At 46.5% G+C, this 17,024-nt stretch overlaps 1 protein-coding gene across 3 annotated transcripts in view; it reads right to left on the bottom strand.

The window, feature by feature from the left end:
• Nucleotides 1-17,024, bottom strand: part of FAM168A (family with sequence similarity 168 member A) — a 182,704-nt gene that overhangs the window by 18,021 nt on the left and 147,659 nt on the right. Inside the window, exons 3-5 of one of the 3 annotated variants that reach the window (XM_060176861.1) lie at nt 15,122-15,202; nt 6,442-6,468; nt 1,122-1,247 (exon numbers count right to left, since the gene is read on the bottom strand). In XM_060176861.1, the coding sequence (XP_060032844.1) occupies nt 1,122-1,247; nt 6,442-6,468; nt 15,122-15,202 (234 nt within the window). The remainder of the gene's footprint in view (nt 1-1,121; nt 1,248-6,441; nt 6,469-15,121; nt 15,203-17,024) is intronic. The other 2 variants (XM_007527485.3, XM_060176862.1) reach the window with 2 other exon arrangements.

The raw sequence follows: 17,024 nt of genomic DNA, 5'->3' as shown, positions 1-17,024 counted from the left end.
ATATGTGCCAGAGCTCAGTAATGCTCTGGCCTCTCTTAATCCACCCTAATACTAGGACCAAACTGCAGGTTAAAAGAGAGGTGACTCTGAAGGCTTGTTATCCAGAAAGTGGAAGTGCTGTTAATAAACAGTGTGATGACAACAGCTAGAAGGCATGAAAACTAAGGAGAAGGTGGTACTGGGTAGTTTTTTAAAAAAAGAGGAGGAGGAGATGAGACGACAGTGCAGTGCCATGCCCTAATCTGTTTACTCAGTACATTAATAATGCACTAAACCACAAACTACCAGGTCTTAGCTGCGGAAGTCCCGCAGAGCTTGTCCAGCCCCTGCAGGCACAATTTAAAAGAGACTGGTGTTCCCAACACCCAGAGCAGCCAGCAGTTCTCACAAGGCACAAAGTTCTTCCTTTCTTGGAGTCAAAATACCACTACGTTTTAAGCACTGATTCCCACTGTACCCAGTGGAGACATTAATTTGTGTTGAAAGTCAGATGAAGATGAAACCATCAGTCACCCCACTGTGCCTCAAGATCAGTGTGTTCACTCCAACTGGCTGGGTGCTGTCCATGCTCCATGAACTCCACACACGCACTGTGCTCCTTGAGGAGTCCATGTGCTCCCTGGGTGCAGCTCCTACTACAGCAGTGTTTGTTTCCTGCTTCCTACAGGACATTAGTGAGAGCTGGAGACACAGTTGGCTGTCACGATGAGAGTCTGTGGCAGGTAGTGGGCAGGAAAGGCCCTACAGTAGACTGCTACACACCCTACAGTGCACATGGCAGCACGCCCCCCACCCCTAACAAAGCATCATCTGGTCCAGATGTCCACTGTGTTAAAGTTGAGAAGCCCTGTGCTAGCTGAAGGGGCCCTCGCTGGCATGAGATGCAGTGAGTACTCCCTTCTCCCCACTCACTGCCCTGTTTCTCCCCCCAAACAGCACATGACCAAGAAAATGACCTTTTCTAGCTGATGAGGATTATTGATTATTTTGTGTGAGAATAGGAGAACCTCTTTAAAAACTATCTTACATCAGCTTCAGGAAGGTCCCTTTCCTTTCTTCCTCAAAAACAAATCAGTCCCAACCAACAGGAACAAAGAAAGGAGGAGACAGGCTGTATTTACTGAAAGCTGCGGAGGACGCTTGGTAAGTCCGGTTCTCGGTCCCGGTGTCCACTGGGAGGTGGAAGGTGCCTTCAGTGCCACAGGAAGATGAGTTCTGTGGCCAGGCCTGTTTCATCAGCAGAGTTGCTTAAGGGAAGACAAGAAGGGCATTAGGCAGAAATAAGAAGTGGGCACCACCAATCACAGACACAAAGTAAGGGTCTTGTGCTGGACAGAAACATAACCCGAGGACTCCTGTTCACACACAGAGGACGGCTTAGCCTTTCTGAGATGGGCTGGCAGGTGCAGAGGCAAGTCTCCAAACAGTCTGAAACTGAGGAAATCTGAGCTAGGAGACTCTCGGGATTTTCTACCCAGTACTAAAACCCTGAAGATGCCTCTGAATATGGACAGACTCCTATCCTACTGCCTGACATTCCAGACTAAGGCTCTGGGATATTCTAAGTTACTTTCTCATCGGGGGAAAGAATTAATTTCTTTTGTAGCCTTTATTGTGTCTTGGGTTAGATTAACTGAGTGCTCTTTATGTCTGTAATGTCATCTGGAGGTGTTTTTAATGAATTACTTTCAAAGAGAGACCCCCAAATAACTACTACACGGCACAAACCTTGCTGGATTTCTCCTACTTCTAACAGGACTGAGCTACGGCAGGCTGGAGGACAAGGTGGCCTCCTGTACCCCCGGCCAAGGCCCCACAGACACACCTCCTGCACACCCTTCATACCACGCCTGCCGAGGTGCTCTGGGTGCCCTGCCCGAGCTATCAACTCATGAAGTAGAGATGCTCTTTGGGGTCATTAAAAAAGTAAATGTCAAACTTGGGGTAGATGTGAAGTAGAGATGAGGCTTGGTTTGGAATCTGCAGAGACTTCCCAGGCTGACGCAAGGCTCAGCTTGAGAAATCTGAAGGATGGTGCTTCGTATATTCTAGAAGGAGGGAACAGCTAAAACAAAACTTACCTTCATGGTATCCTGTGGGGAAGGAGAGAGGAGATAGGGTTTCAAAAAGGGAAAATGCCTAACTTGTTAATAATAATTTCCCTTGACATACTTTCAAACACAAATGTCTATTTAAGGTTAAAAAAAAAAGTGTTTTTCTACCCAAAATCTTGGGAGTCATAATAGGAATATTTTGAAGTAACAGTAGTAGGAGGTGGGGCTATACTGGTCACATGAAATCTACTTGAAATATTTTAGTAACAGGCTAAGGGAAAACAGGGTGGTGTGAGGAGGTCAGCTTGGCCACCTCATTACACCAGGGTGAGGACAGTCCACCTCTAGGAGACCCCTCGCCCCATCTAGATGCAGGAATGCCTCTGGTCCCACTGGTCTTGGAAGTGCAGGGCAAAGGAAGTCATGGGCTCTACGGTGTGGGCTGAGCCAACAGCAGACACGGAGCTGCTCTGGGCTGATCCACACTTGCACTCACAGCCTGCAGTACGTACAGCGATGCTGAGAAACGAGGAGGAAATCATGGGCAGGAGAGTGACACTAAAAGGGAAATTATGGCAGAAGGAATGGAGAGCCAGCAGAACTCTACAGAGTCCAAGGCCTCTGCTGGACATCAAGACATGGCTCTGCAGACCAGGCAAGGGTGGGGAGTGGGGTGGGAGTCCGTGTCAAGCAATATCTTGTGCCCTGCCCCCACGGGTGGAGCATTGAAGAATCGTCTTTAAATCTAGAACCTTCCACATAGCTAAAAACCCTGACCAAAAAAAAAAAAAAAACCCTCCCTGAAAAGAACCATGTAACTCTGAGAGGTGAGACAGAACAAGTCTGTGCCCTCAAGACACCACAGGGACTCCAGGGTGCAGGAGGCCTGAATTTGGCCGCAGAGAATTTGGAGGTCCTGTTCCAGTCTAGTCCTCCCACACCCAAGTGGTATATACATCACCTACCATGACTTTCATCATAAGTCCAAGGTCTGGCATTAGCCTGAAGGACTGTGACAACTGCCAAAGCCAAAGCGTGACTGGGGCTTACATGGCACTCAGTGCTGAGGGGCAGATGCCACACTGGACAGGCAAACACGGGGTCACGGGACTGCACACGAGGTACTGAGAGTCTAGCTGGGGATGCAACACAGCCACACGCTGACCAGAGAGTGAACAAGACAGCAATGCACACGGTAAAGTAAGATTCCAGGCCAACCAGGAAAGAAGTGCTTTGTGTTTTTCCCACCTGGTCAAGTGAGTCACACTGTTCGTGTTCCTGAAGAACTGTTTTCTCTGCTTTCATTATAAGAGGGAGAAATCTGTATATTTGAATATGTAGTTAGTACTGGATAAATGTGGAGACTGAAAGGAGAAACACATACTAGGGGCAGGAGAGACAGCATAATGGCTATGCAAAAAAACCTCATGCCTGAGGCTCTGAGGTCCCAGGTTCAATCCCCAGCACCACATCAAGCCAGAATTGAGTGGTGCTTGTCTCTCTCATCTGACAGCCGTACCACAGGGTCTTCCTCCTGCGTGTACAGCTGATTCTAAAGTGGCCCGTTCTGTTGGTGGTAGCCACTCAGAACTCAGCTGTCAGATGACCATCCGCCTGGAGCTTTGAGAAGCCTGGTGACAGAGGAGGCTGCTCTGACAGGCAGGCCTGCTCTTGGGTGCCATGAAAGATGACTCCGGCTCAGCTATGTTCAGCGGGGAAGCAATTACAGAAGCCAGACCTTTCACCTGCACCCCATAATGACCCTGGGTCCATGCTCCCAGAGGGATAAAGAATAGGAAAGCTGTGGTCTGGGAGATGGCAGAGTAGCTAAAGCACTGGACTCTCAAAGCATGAGGTCTCAAGTTCAATTCCCAGCAGCACATGTACCAAAATGATACCTGGTTTTTCTTTCTCCTATCTTTCAAATAAATAAATAAAATTAAAAAAAAAATAGGAAAGCTATCAGGGGCAGGGATGGGATACGGAGTTCTGGTGTTGGGAATGTGTGGAGTTGTACCCCTCTTACCCTATGGTTTTTGTCAGTGTTTCTTTTTTATAAATAAAAATTATATATAGAAAAAAGATGCCGGCTTCTCAGGATGCTGTTACGTTTTGATCTGAGTGGCAGTTAAGTGGACATATGATGACTGCTACTAAGCTGTGTGGCTGAGATGAGCATGTTTATGAGCCTTTGCACATGTTTATGCCTCCAGGTAAAGAGGAGAGGAAGAGACAGCCTTTGGCCTAGTCATGTGTGCCACCCACATTTGGTGCTGGGCTGTCCACTTCCCTGGAGATGGAGCCCTCGTGCCCTAACATGTGAACAGTCTGTTAAGTACACTTACAAGGAGAGGCAGCAAGGACCATCACCCTCAACAAGGCTGTACATCAAGTCAGGCAAACTACCGTCTAGCCTGGGCTCTGCCACTCACTAGCTGTGGGACCTTGGGCAAGTGTCAGTTAAGCTTCCGTTTGTTGTCTTATAAAATGGCAGCAATAACTATTCCCTGACCCACCATCAGAGCATTAGTATGAGGGTCAAAAATCACGTGTCACCTAGTCTTACAGCTCCTAATCTTGGTGCCTGTCCACTCTTGCACCCCGCAGCATGGCCAGCTCTCAGGAAAGCTCTCGCCACCTCACATGTAAGTGAATCCTACTTCCTCACTGTTCTGCCAACTCCATTTTTCAAGCTGCAACCAGACTGGTATTTCGAAGACACAACCATAAAACAGTGGTTCTCCCATCTAAAGACTGAAGTGCTTGTGTGTTCCAGGGCTCCGAGGTCTCTCCCTGTGGCTTGTCTAGGCTCTCACTGCTCCTGTTCTCCACTCCAAGCGCACTAACCACCTGCCATTTCAGTGAGCTGAGGAGCAGCACGGCCCTCCCAGCCTGCTCACGATGCACTCTCTCCTGGACGTCTTTCCCCAAATGTCACCTGGCAAACACTTTATCATCTATCGTGCATGAGCTGAGGATTAGACTCCACTGTGAAGTCTTCTTTCTCTGTGTCTTGGTTATAGTCCCTCATATGTCGCTTACAACCCATCATCTTTGTCCTTGTGGTTCTCAGAAGCACCTGTGCTTGCTGACTTCTGTCTCCACTAAACCATGAGCTCCTTGAATAGCAGGCCTCTGTCTCACTGCTCTTTGCATCTTCAAAGGGCCAGCACAGGGCCTGTAACAGAATATTCTGTGAGGAGCTCCATACTTACGCTTCTCCATTCCTAGCTCAGGGGCTATAAATGGAAGAGCAAGGGACCAGGAGAGCTTCCCTCGCTCTTTATGGAATGTTCTATCCAACCAAGTTCATATATCCAGAGGCAAACAAAAACAACTCCCTATGAATGGCAGGAGAGAGGTCTGTGACTAGCAAAATGGGAGTAATGAAATCACAAGAGAACAGGCTGTTAGCATTTGTAAGAATCTTTGAGATTTATGGGCTAGAACACTTCCTCTATGGCCTGGAGATATAGCAATTGCCCAAGATCTCACAGCCCCCACCAGTGGCAACAAGAAAATTTCACAGCTCATCTCCTAAAAGATGTGCCAGACAGATTCAGCTGTCAATATCCACACAGTTCAAGGCTGAGTACAGAGAAAGTGTGCAGAGATTTTATAGGATGGTTGTCCTGAGCAGCCCGGGTGAGGGTTGTGAACGTGGTTGGTCCCTCCCATGGTCCCTTCCTGTCTGTGACCAAAAGGACCTAGTTGAGTTACACGGCTGGGACCCTCACAGGTGCCCACAAGTTCCTGTGGTGCCTTGGGCCTGGAGTCCACACTGCCCAGGGAGCCCGTTCTGCCCCCATGCCCACTTGGCCATCACCTCTCAGCACTCAGGAAACTGTCCTGAGAATGAGCCAGAGCTGATGATCTGGGCAAGGGGAACAGAGAACACGTACAGCCAGCCAGGCCCTCCAATGTGTCAGAATGCCAACTGGGATGGAAATCTGATCCCGGGGCAGACTGTTTTTTGGTTCTTATTAGCATTATCTGGGAACTCCTCAAGAACCTCCAGCAGGCCCAGAAGTTTTTTAGGCCCACGCGTTTAGTTGGATTCAGCAACCAAGTTAGGGTGAACATTTCTGACCTGGGGCAGATGGGAAGCCCAGAGGTGAGGGAGGGGAGAGATGCCTTTTAGTGCCATGATCCTTCACCGCTGCCCCAAAGGACGGTTCATGTGTGTCTCCAACCCATGATTTTGCACCATCAGACACGTTCCTGCATGCTTTAGGAACTGCTGCTGAGCACCTGGGGGAGCCCAAGCCTAGGGGGTGGGGGTGTGGGTAGGGGTGGGGGGTAGGAGTGGGGAGGGAGAGGAGCTCTACTTTATTACGATAACACATTCATAGGCCATAATACAGATGAGGAAAAATAGCTCTCCTACCATAAGCTGAATGCAGGAACTGAAACTCTGTTGGACAGAAATGTTAGTTGAAATTACCACTAAGAATTTGTGCAAAGTAGTACACAGTGCAGTTACAAAACACAGATTTGTCCCAAGATAGCAGTCCCCCCGGGGCCACACCAGAAACTCTGAATGCTGAGGGTGCAAAGCGCCTCCACACTGGAGAAGGTGACAGACTTGCCATCCAGGAAATCCCATTGATTGAGGAGGGGCACCTCCTTGGATGCCCCGGAATCTTCCAGGAAGCTGCCTAGGTGTGAATAAGCCCAAGCTCCTTCCTTTTGCTTCTGATGATTCATGGTAAGAATGAGTCTCAGTTCTCTAAGTACTGCAGAGTGACATTACACATGAGAGGCCACTTCTCTGGTCTCCTAGGATCTCCCTGTAAAGGCCCCGAGGGCCAGGAGCAGTGCAGAGGTACCTCCTTCTGGGAGTGAGTGCAGTGTGTGAAGGAGGAGTATAGGCTGGGAGTCAGGCAGACTGGGTTTGAATCTCAGCTCCACTGCTCTTTTAGCTTTGCAACTCTGGATAAATTATTAACCTCTCTGAGTAAAACTGGAATCAAGAAGCTCTAAGAATTTCCAAGGTGGGTAGGGGTAGATAGCATACTGGTTATGCAAAGAGATTCTCATGCCTGAGGCTTCACAGACCCAGGTTCAATCCCCTACACCACCATAAACCAGAGCTGAGCAGTGCTCTGGTAAAAAAATAAAATAATTAAAAAAATTATTAAAAAATAATTTTAAAAATTATTTAAAAATAATTTTAAAAAAACTCTCAGAAGGCTAGATGAATACGGGATGATCTCACTCTCAGGCCGAAGTTGAAAAACAAGATTAGAAAAGAAAACACAAGTCGAACCTGAAATGGAATTGGAGTATTACACCAAAGTAAAAGACTCTGGGGTGGGTGGGTGGGTGGGGAGAATACAGGTCCATGAAAAATGATGAATGAAATAGTGGGGGTTGTATTGTTAAATGGGAATCTGGGGAATGTTATGCATGTAAAAAAAAAAAAATAGAAGTAGAAATGCAAAGCAGAAATTGACTGAGTTTGGAGTATGGCACCAAAGTAAGAAAGCAGAAGTACACTAGAGTTTGCAGTGAGTACCTCCCTAACACTTCCTCTCCACTTTTCCAAGCTTTGGGTCCATGATTGCTCAACAATTTGTTTGGCTTTGTATGTTAACTCTCTTTTCAGTCACCAGGTTCCAGGTGTCATCAGGATACCGGCCAGACTTCCCTGGATTGAAGACCCCACCAATGTGTCCTGGAGCTCAGCTTCCCCAGAGACCCACCCTACTAGGGAAAGAGAGAGGCAGACTGGGAGTATGGACCGACCAGTCAATGCCCGTGTTCAGCGGGGAAGCAATTACAGAAGCCAGACCTTCTACCTTCTGCAACCCACAATGACCCTGGGTCCATGCTCCCAGAGGGATAGAGAATGGGAAAGCTACTGGGGAGGGGGTGGTATATGGAGATTGGGCGGTGGGAATTGTGTGGAGTTGTACCCCTCCTACCCTATGGTTTTGTTAATTAATCCTTTCTTAAATTAAAAAAAAAAAAAAATTCCAAGGCTAAGGTAAATGCAAACGATTGTGACATACCCTGCCTCCATGCCTAGAACATGGCCAGTGTTCATAGAACACTCCTGTGGCCTAGGAGGTGCCAAGCAGGCAGATACCTGATCTGAGGCATGATCGCTGGCATAGCAGATGCCGCATCGATGCTCTGGTTCTCTCTCCCCCTCTCATTAATAAACAAATTGGTATATATATATATATATGTATATATATATATACACATATATATATTTTCCCCCCTTGATTGACATCAGGGCATCACCACTCCAGGTCAACTTTTAAGGTTGCTAAGAAATCAAGTGAGACAAAAGATGAAAATGGTTCATAAACAGAATTTAAAAATTTTTTTTATTCATGAGAAAGATAGGAGGAGATATAGAACCAGCCATCACTCTGGTACGTGTGCTGCTGGGGACTGAACTCAGGACCTCATGCTTGAGAGACTAGTGCCTTACCACTGCGCCATCTCCTGGACCACATAAAAACAGACTTCTTCTAAGAAGCTATTTTTAAAATCTTTTTTTTTTTTTTGCCCCCAGGGTTATTGCTAGGGCTCAGTGCCTGCACCACGAATCCACTGCTCCTGGAGACGGTTTTTCCCTTTCTGTTTTATCATTGTTGTGGTTATTATGATTGTTGTTGTTAATGATGCCGTTGTTGTTGGATAAGACAGAGAGAAATGGAGAGAGGAGGGGAAGACAGAGAGGGGGAGAGAAAGACAGACATCTGCAGACCTGCTTCACCACTTATAAGGCGACCCCCCTGCAGGCGGGGAGCCGGGGGCTCAAATCGGGATCCTTGCGCTTTGCGCCACGTGCGCAAATCGGTCCTTGCGCTTTGCGCCATGTGCGCTTAACCCGCTGACCCCTTAAAATATTAACTGCCTGACCCCTTAAAATATTTTTATTTATTACCCTTCATTTTCAAAATGATTGCTATTAATAGGACACATCCTCTGGTCTCCAGATTCTGAAACCAAGCCTCAGTTGGCTGCTACCTCCAGCAGCATCAAGCAGTTCTTAAATAAGATCCTTGACGTCATTAAGAGTTTGAGAAAAAGCTCCACGTCGCCACACTGCTTTCTGAAACAAGCGAAAGAATGAAGTGTTCCCCTACACCCTGGACAGATGACATCACAGGGTGCACAAAGGTGCTAAAAATAGCTCTCTGAAACCACTTCTTGGTCTCCTTGAAGAAGCTGAGAGAAATACCAATCTAAGAGCCTGGCTCCTAGGCAGGTATCTGTGCAGCACGACTGACTGGCTCTGGCAGAAAGCTGAGAGCATTCTGCATTGTCCTTGAGCTGGCTTCTCACAGTAGGAGCTGCCCTGCAGGCAGGAAACACTGCGCAGGCGGGGAGGCGAAGCAGCCTCCCGATATGAGCTTGTGTGTCCAAAGGGAAAGGGCCCTGCCCAAAGTCACACTAAAATCAGCAGTCACTGGCTTCCCAAACCCCGTATGGGGCTTTCCCACATGTGTGCTACCACCACTCTCTGCAGGGCTCTGTGTGGCTTCATAAGAAAATGGTCTGCAATGTAGCCAGGAGGGTGGCGCACCTGGTAGAACACACCTGGTACAATGCTCAAGGACCCAAGTTCAAACCCAAGGTGGAAGAAAGCTTCATGAATGGTGAAGCAGTGTTGGAGCTGTTTCCCTTTCTCCCCCATTCCTCTCAATTTCTCTCTGTCTCTATCCTAAATAAGATATTATTAAAAATAAATAAATAAATAAGATGGTCTGCATTAATTTAGTTGTAGCTTGAATTTTGGGTTGCCAGGGGAAAAAATTACTTTCTGTGTTTTTCTTTTCTTTCTTTTTTTTTTCCCTTTTGTTGCCCTTGTTTTTTATTGTTGTTGTAGTTATTATTGTTGTAGTTATTGATGTTGTTGTTGGATAGGACAGAGAGAAATGGAGAGAGGAGGGGAAGACAGAGAGAGGGAGAGAGAGACACCTGCAGACCTGCTTCACTGCTTGTGAAGCGACTCCCCTGCAGGTGGGGAGCCAGGGGCTTGAACCGGGATCCTTGCACTGGTCCTTGCGCTTTGTGCCACATGTGCTTAACCCACTGCACTACTGCCGACTCCCTTTTTGTGTTTTTCTATGCAAAAATGTGTCATGACTTTTGTTTTTTAACCCCAAAATGCTGACTCTTCAAAACATAACATTAGGGGCAATCAAGTTGGATGGGGTTATTTATTTTGAAACTGAAACCTGAAAAGTATTTTATATAGGCAAGAAACTTTTAATCTTGATATCTTCCCTCTCCCCCTCCTCTCTGCTTTTTCTAGTCTAATGCTCTGATTTCTCTCTTGCCAGCGGCAACTACAACAAGAGCTTAATGGTGCATGAAGGTGCGATGGCAGATGCCTGTTTTTAATTGTTTTTTATTCTATTTCTTTTCTTTTTCTTTTTTTTCAGTGCCTGGGACTGACCCCAAGGCTTTACAAGTGTGTCTTCCCACTGAGCTGTCTTCCTGGCCCTGTTGAAACAAAATTATTTGAGAGTAAGGGCAGGCAATAGCATTTCTGGGGCAGATGAGAAGCCATGGATTGAAGCTGGAACAGCATAGTAGTAACACTAGTGGCTATGCCACCTCCGGTCACCAGAGCAGAGACACCACAGCACCTGCCATGCATGCTGGGGATCAAGTCTGATCCTCAAGCATGGTAATGGGTGTTCTCTACTGGGCGGGCTACCTTGTTCCCCGCATTTTCAAATTCATTGAAATGGCTCCATTCATGGAGTTCCCTGGATGCTGTCCATGGTGCTGGGGACCAAACCAAGGCCTCACACATGCTAAGAGGTGAGTTTTACTCACTGAGCCATCCCTGGGTTTGGATCTTGAGCTAGCTTCCTAGCCTAACCTCTTTAATTCTTAGTTTTAAACACCTCAAAAAATGGGAGTAACAAATTACTGATCTGTGGCTTAACAGTGACAACTGACCACAAAACTTTGTTGTAATATAAAGCAGGTTTTGGGTGAGGGAGACAGCACAGTGGTGATGCAAAAAAGACTTTCATGCCCGAGGTCCCCAAGTCTGAGATTCAATCTCCTGTACCATTATAAGCCACAGCAGAGCAGTGCTGTGATGATAAAACACAAAGCAAACAAACAAAACAACAACAAAACCACAGAGCTTAAAATGGATCCTAGCACATAGGAATGACTTAACAAACACCAGCTGTTTATTTTCTGTCCTCTCACTTTCTTGTCAAACTAATGCTCAAACAATCCACTACCAGACATTCTGAACATTCGGGGCAAATACCCCAGTGCTGGTGGCCATAACCTTTACAAACTCACAGGCTTGGGCTCTGTTATCTGCTGGTTGTTCCTTTTCACACCCTGACCTCCTTCAAGCCCCACCCACCCTGCCACTCAGCACACCCAGGTGAGAGCAGCACTCTTCATTTCCCACCAGGCGCTTACGCTCACACCCACCTGCAACCCTTCCTTGTCATCAGAGAGGAAGCGCTGCTCTCTCTGTGAGGCTGCCCACTCCGCCTGCCCACCCATAAAAGAGTCAATCATCTGGGTCTCCCTGGAGGGCTGACTCCATGTGGCACCTTCCTCCCGTAGCAGATTCCTTTCCTCTGGCTCTTACGGGAAGTACCAACTCAGTCATGTACATATTTAAAACAAAACAAAACAACTGCTTTTAACTTTGCTTTTCCTTATTTATTTTTTTAATTATCTTTATTTATTGGATAGAGACAGCCAGAAATCAAGAGGGAAAGGGGAGGGAGATACCTGCAGCACTGCTTCACTACTCGCAAAAACTTTCCCCCGATAGGTGGGAACTGGGGCTTGAACTCAGGTCCTTGCACATTGTAACATGTGCCCTCAACCAGGTGCAACACCACCCAGCGCCCCTCTGCCTTTCCTCCTTCCAACTGCTGCTCTCCTTGCCGTGCCTTTCCTTGCAACTAGGCCTCTTGTCAGAGTGGCCTGTCTGTTGAATCTGCCTTCTCACCACCTCCTGACTAGAAAGACAGTGCTTCCGTTCCACTTCTCATCGTCCCTGTCCTTCTGCATTCAGACTGCAAACTTTCCTAAGCCAATTCACAGAGTTCACAGCATTAGATTTAAGTCACTGCTGTATCATGAAATATTTTCAAATCAAAACCATCATGGTTTTTAAGGCAGAATTTACCATATTTTATTTTATTTATTTATTTACTTTGCTACCAAGATTAACACTGGGGCTTAATGTCTGCACAGTTCCACTATTCCTGGTAGCTATTTTTTTTCTTTTCTTTTTTTTTTAATGAGGATGAGAGAGACAAGGAGAGAGAGCAGGAGAGGAGAAACAGCTGCAGCACTGCTCCATCACACATGGAACTTGTTCCCTGCAGGTGAGGATGGGGGGGGGGGGCTTGAAGCAGGGTCTTTGTGCACTGTAACATGTGCTCAACCAGATGTGCCACTGCCCAGTCCCATGACGTGGTTTCTATTTCAGGGTAGATCACTGGAGGTTCAGAGAAGTCTGGCAAGCTTAAGAATGTCTCTAGAGGGGCCAAGTGGTGGTGTACCTGGCCGAGCGCACATGTTACAACGCACAAGGGCCTGGGTTCGAGCCCTTGGTCCCCACCTGCAGGGGGAAAGCTTTACAAATGGTGAAGCAGGACTACAGGTGTCTCTCTGTCTCTCTCTCTGTCTCCTCCTCTCTCAATTCTGGATGTCTCTACCCAATAAATAAACATAATGAAAACTTTAAAAAAAGAATGTCTCTAGAGAGTAACAGTCAGGACTTAACATAGTGCTTCTGTCATGCCCATGTTCCTTAGGATTTTGAGCATCCCAGGAGAAAAGGAATGGTACTAGAATGAGTACTAACTGGCACAGAAAAGCATTTGACTGAGTTTGGAGTACTGCACCAAAGTTTAAAAAACAAACAAAAAAAACCAGGGGGAGAGGGAGGGTAGATTTTGAGCACCACTATAGGGGGGACAGGGTAGGAACAAAGATCTTCGGTGGCGGAAATGAATATATACCCCTATTAATTTAGTCTTATAAATCACTATTTAATCAATACGAGAGGGGAAGAGTAGACTGAATGTCTACTTTCTACTGCATAGACTTCAGTTCTGAGTATATATTCCTTTAATCTAAGCACTTAAGGTTTCTAATTAGTAAACTGATTGAATTTTAACAGTGGGCTCTTAAAATTTTAATTAAAAAAAAAAATCATGTTGCCAAGACCCAGATCTGTCAGAGGTTCTAGTCCATGTTACTTCACTGGGTGATTCGGATAAAATAAAGCTTCTGGATGTCGGGCGGTAGCGCAGCAGGTTAAGTGCAGGTGGCGCAAAGCGTAAGGACCTGCGTAAGGATCCCGGTTCGAACCCCAGGCTCCCCACCTGCAGGGGAGTCGCTTCACAGGCAGTGAAGCAGGTCTGCAGGTGTCTCTCTTTCTCTCCCCCTCTCTCCATTTCTCTCTGACCTATCCAACAATGACGCCATCAATAACAATAATAGTAACTACAACAACAATAAAAACAAGGGCAACAAAAAGGAAAATAAGTAGGTAAATGTAAAAAAAAAATAAAAAGAAAAAAAGGGGGGAGGCTGAAACTGAGGATCAATGTGGCTTTTTTCCAACCCATCTAACTCTAGAATCTCTACTACTAAACACGGGAATTGGCATGTTACCATAATCTTTCCAAGTCTGCACATCTCCCCTGGCACATCTGCAGTTCAGATTCACCTACAGCATTCCACCCAGCAGTCTATGCTTCAAACAGTTCTGCCGCTTCTAGTTTCCCCACAGTGTCAGAGCCTCCCATCTCCAGGCCTCTGCTCAGGCTCTATTCTGCCTCGGAAACTTGCCTTCCTTGGTGGCTTGAAAGAATGCCCATGGGAGTTGGGCGGTAGCACAGCGAGTTTAGGCACAGGTGGCGCAAAGTGCAAGGACTGGCAGAAGGGTCTTGGTTCAAGCCCCCGGCTCCCCATCTGCAGGGGAGTCGCTTCACAGGCAGTGAAGCAGGTCTGCAGGTGTCTGTCTTTCTCTCCCTGTCTCTGTCTTCCCCTCCTCTCTCCATTTCTCTCTGTCCTATCCAACAATGATGACATCAATAACTACAACAATAAAAAACAAGGGCAACAAAAGGGAATAAATAAATAAATAAATAAATTTTTTAAAAAGCCCATTTCTCCCTGGAGTCTACTGAGAGGTTCCCTGTGCAGCCTCCCCATCCACTCTCAATCTCAGAAACTGTTGTTCCCTGCTCAGCTTCCTCTTTTCTCCCATGTATTTTGCTTACAACACATCACATTGTACCACCGGGAGTCTGTTTACATGCCACCTCCCAAGTAAAGCTATCAGCTACTTCTGGCAAAGACTGTACCGTCTCATTCCTTCTGGAGTGGAGACACTCACAAAACATACTTACTGATAATGAAAAGAAGCTTTGTGTAAAATCTACGACCCCGAGGTGAGCCTCACACTCACAGGCAGTGAGATGAGTAATGAGATTCAAACCCAGGACTTCCCAACAGCAGAGCCTCTCCTCTTTCTTCTGCCGCTTATGTGCTCAGCACTGGCTGAGCACAGAGGTTAAGGTCAGTGGCCCGACCCTTCTGCATTGCTCCTAGGCCAAACCAGGTGGACCGTTCCAGTACTGTCAAACCTATTTCAACTTCTACCCAAGGAGTATTGGGTCTATATTATTTTTGGAAAATGAATTGTTTGCCTCAGTTTGAAAACCAGCTCTTATCTTCTGGCGGCAAGTCTCTCACTCTTCCAAATCCACACCCAGGAAGTCTGAGAGTGTGTGTAATCTCAAAGACAACCTTGGGGGAAACTGAGTAAAGGATGGATGTGGCTATTGTTTGACAGAGCAGAAAGGGTTCTGTGAGGAAAGTCTTAGACATTCCAGCAAAGGAGAGATGGAGCCATCTTCATCTCAAGGAGAGCCCACCCCCACCCTGAGAATGAACTGCCTGAGTTCCCCCACAGTGCATCTAGCCGGGACAGGCCGAGTGCAGAGCATGTAAAGACAAGGAAAGGCCAGCAGACTCTTTCCCAAGAGTCCCACCTCCCATTCTTGTCACTGTTGTCTCCACCACCTCCTTACCTGGAGCATAGCTGGGGCTGTTGGTGGGGTACAGGCTGGGATTGTAGGTGGGGGCTGCTGCCGGGTAGGCTGCGGGGTAACCTAGGAACAGACCCAAAAAGAAAAAAAAGGGAAAAAATTAGGCAAGAAGAAAAACAGGCTTCTGGAAACAGAATCTAAGTTCCAGGCTTAGACTTTATCCTCTTACTAGGCCTTACAGACAGTATAAATAACCAACATTTCCTCCTCTAGATAGCCACCAATAATACACTTTTTTAAAAAAAGACTACACTTATCTATGAAAATTTCTCAATTAAAAAAAAGCAATATGGGGAAATCAATTGTATGTCTCAAAGTTTCTCAAAAGACAAACTGAATCTTTTTAATATATAGGCTATGTATTTGATATGCGGACTCTCTCAAAAGCCTAGATCAAGTAGATTAGAAGCTTCCAATAGCACAGCTATATACAAGATACTAGGTACTGTCCAGCAAACCATAACAAAGGGACTTTTCAAAGTCAACCCAATTAACAAATAATGTGATGATAATATTAGCTATTGATTGTCTTTTTGAATCCTAAGACAGCAGGAACCTCACATCTTCACTATAGAGCCCCTACTTCCCCCAGTCCTGGAACCCTTGGATAGGGCCCACTTTCCCGTATGCATCTCCCAATCCAAACCAAATAACATTGCATCTGCCGATCACAACCTAACCAAAGCAACGATTGCTACCTCAACATGCTTCACCTCAGAATGTATCCAGAGACTTCACGTGTGGAATGACAACCCTTCAGCTTCATTACTCGGGTGAGACCTTTCCTTTAATAGTACACTCTAATTTCATCTCAGGTAGTTCACTTTCCAACAAAGTCCCATAACCTAGATATACACCAGTTTCTGTGAGAGAGAGCTTATGTGCACACGTATCCATAAACTACTGCAAAATATATACCTGAAAGCAGGACTACACTAGAGTTTGCAGTGAGTACCTCCCTAACACTTCCTCTCCACTATTCCAAGCTTGGGATCCATGATTGCTCAACAAATTGTTTGGCTTCATATGTTAACTCTCTTTTCAATCACCAGGTTCCAGATGCCACCAGGATGCTGGCTAGGAGATCGCTTTCTCTCCTCTCCTCTCCTCTCCTCTCCTCTCCTCTCCTCTCCTCTCCTCTCCTCTCCTCTCCTCTCCTGGATCAACTAGGAATACCAAAGGAGACCACCCGGACCGAAACAAGACAGGACTAGAATGACCACAGAAACCCAGTAAATCACCCGTGAGTACAAACACGCGTGGCTGGAGACAGAGAGGAGAGAGGGGCCTAAGGAGAGATTAAGTGACTGCTAACAGTTTGACAGTTTGTCAGTGGAGACACCACCTCCAGTCTGCTCCACCAACAAGGGGACAGCTGAAGGGAGGAAAGGACTCCCCAGAGACTCACCAAGTGCAACTCTGAGTCTCCATTGCTACTACCCTCAGAATCTGGAGCAGCAACAGGGAGGGACACCAGGGGACAGAGATCTAACCGGGAAACTCAGGAGAAGACCTATACCTCGGTGGCATAGCTGGGGGGCTGTGAAAGTCTCTTTGCATAACCACTGGATTATCTCTGCCACACCCTGCTTTATCTCTTGGTCAGGAGTCAGTGATTAAGCCAAGAAGCCTATTGATAGTTTAAAAGCCCTCAGGCTACCATAGCCTACAGGGGAAAAAAAAAAAAGGCTTTTACACCATTGAACTCCAACTCAGGGATTGAAAAAACTGTTAACTTATATAAAATGGTTAAAACAACAAGAAAAAATAATGGAGACTCGAACCAGGACAAGAGTCCAGCTAAAAGTCCTCCAGAGGGCGAAGCACAAAACAACGAGTTCAACATCCAAACATTAGCTAAGGAAATAATAACAGGAGTGAGTAA

This window comes from Erinaceus europaeus, chromosome 17 (assembly GCF_950295315.1).
Source record: "Erinaceus europaeus chromosome 17, mEriEur2.1, whole genome shotgun sequence".
Taxonomy (NCBI): Eukaryota; Metazoa; Chordata; class Mammalia; order Eulipotyphla; family Erinaceidae; genus Erinaceus; species Erinaceus europaeus.
Note: the sequence above shows the minus strand (reverse complement) of the source record. Positions and strands in the feature narration are given on the sequence as shown.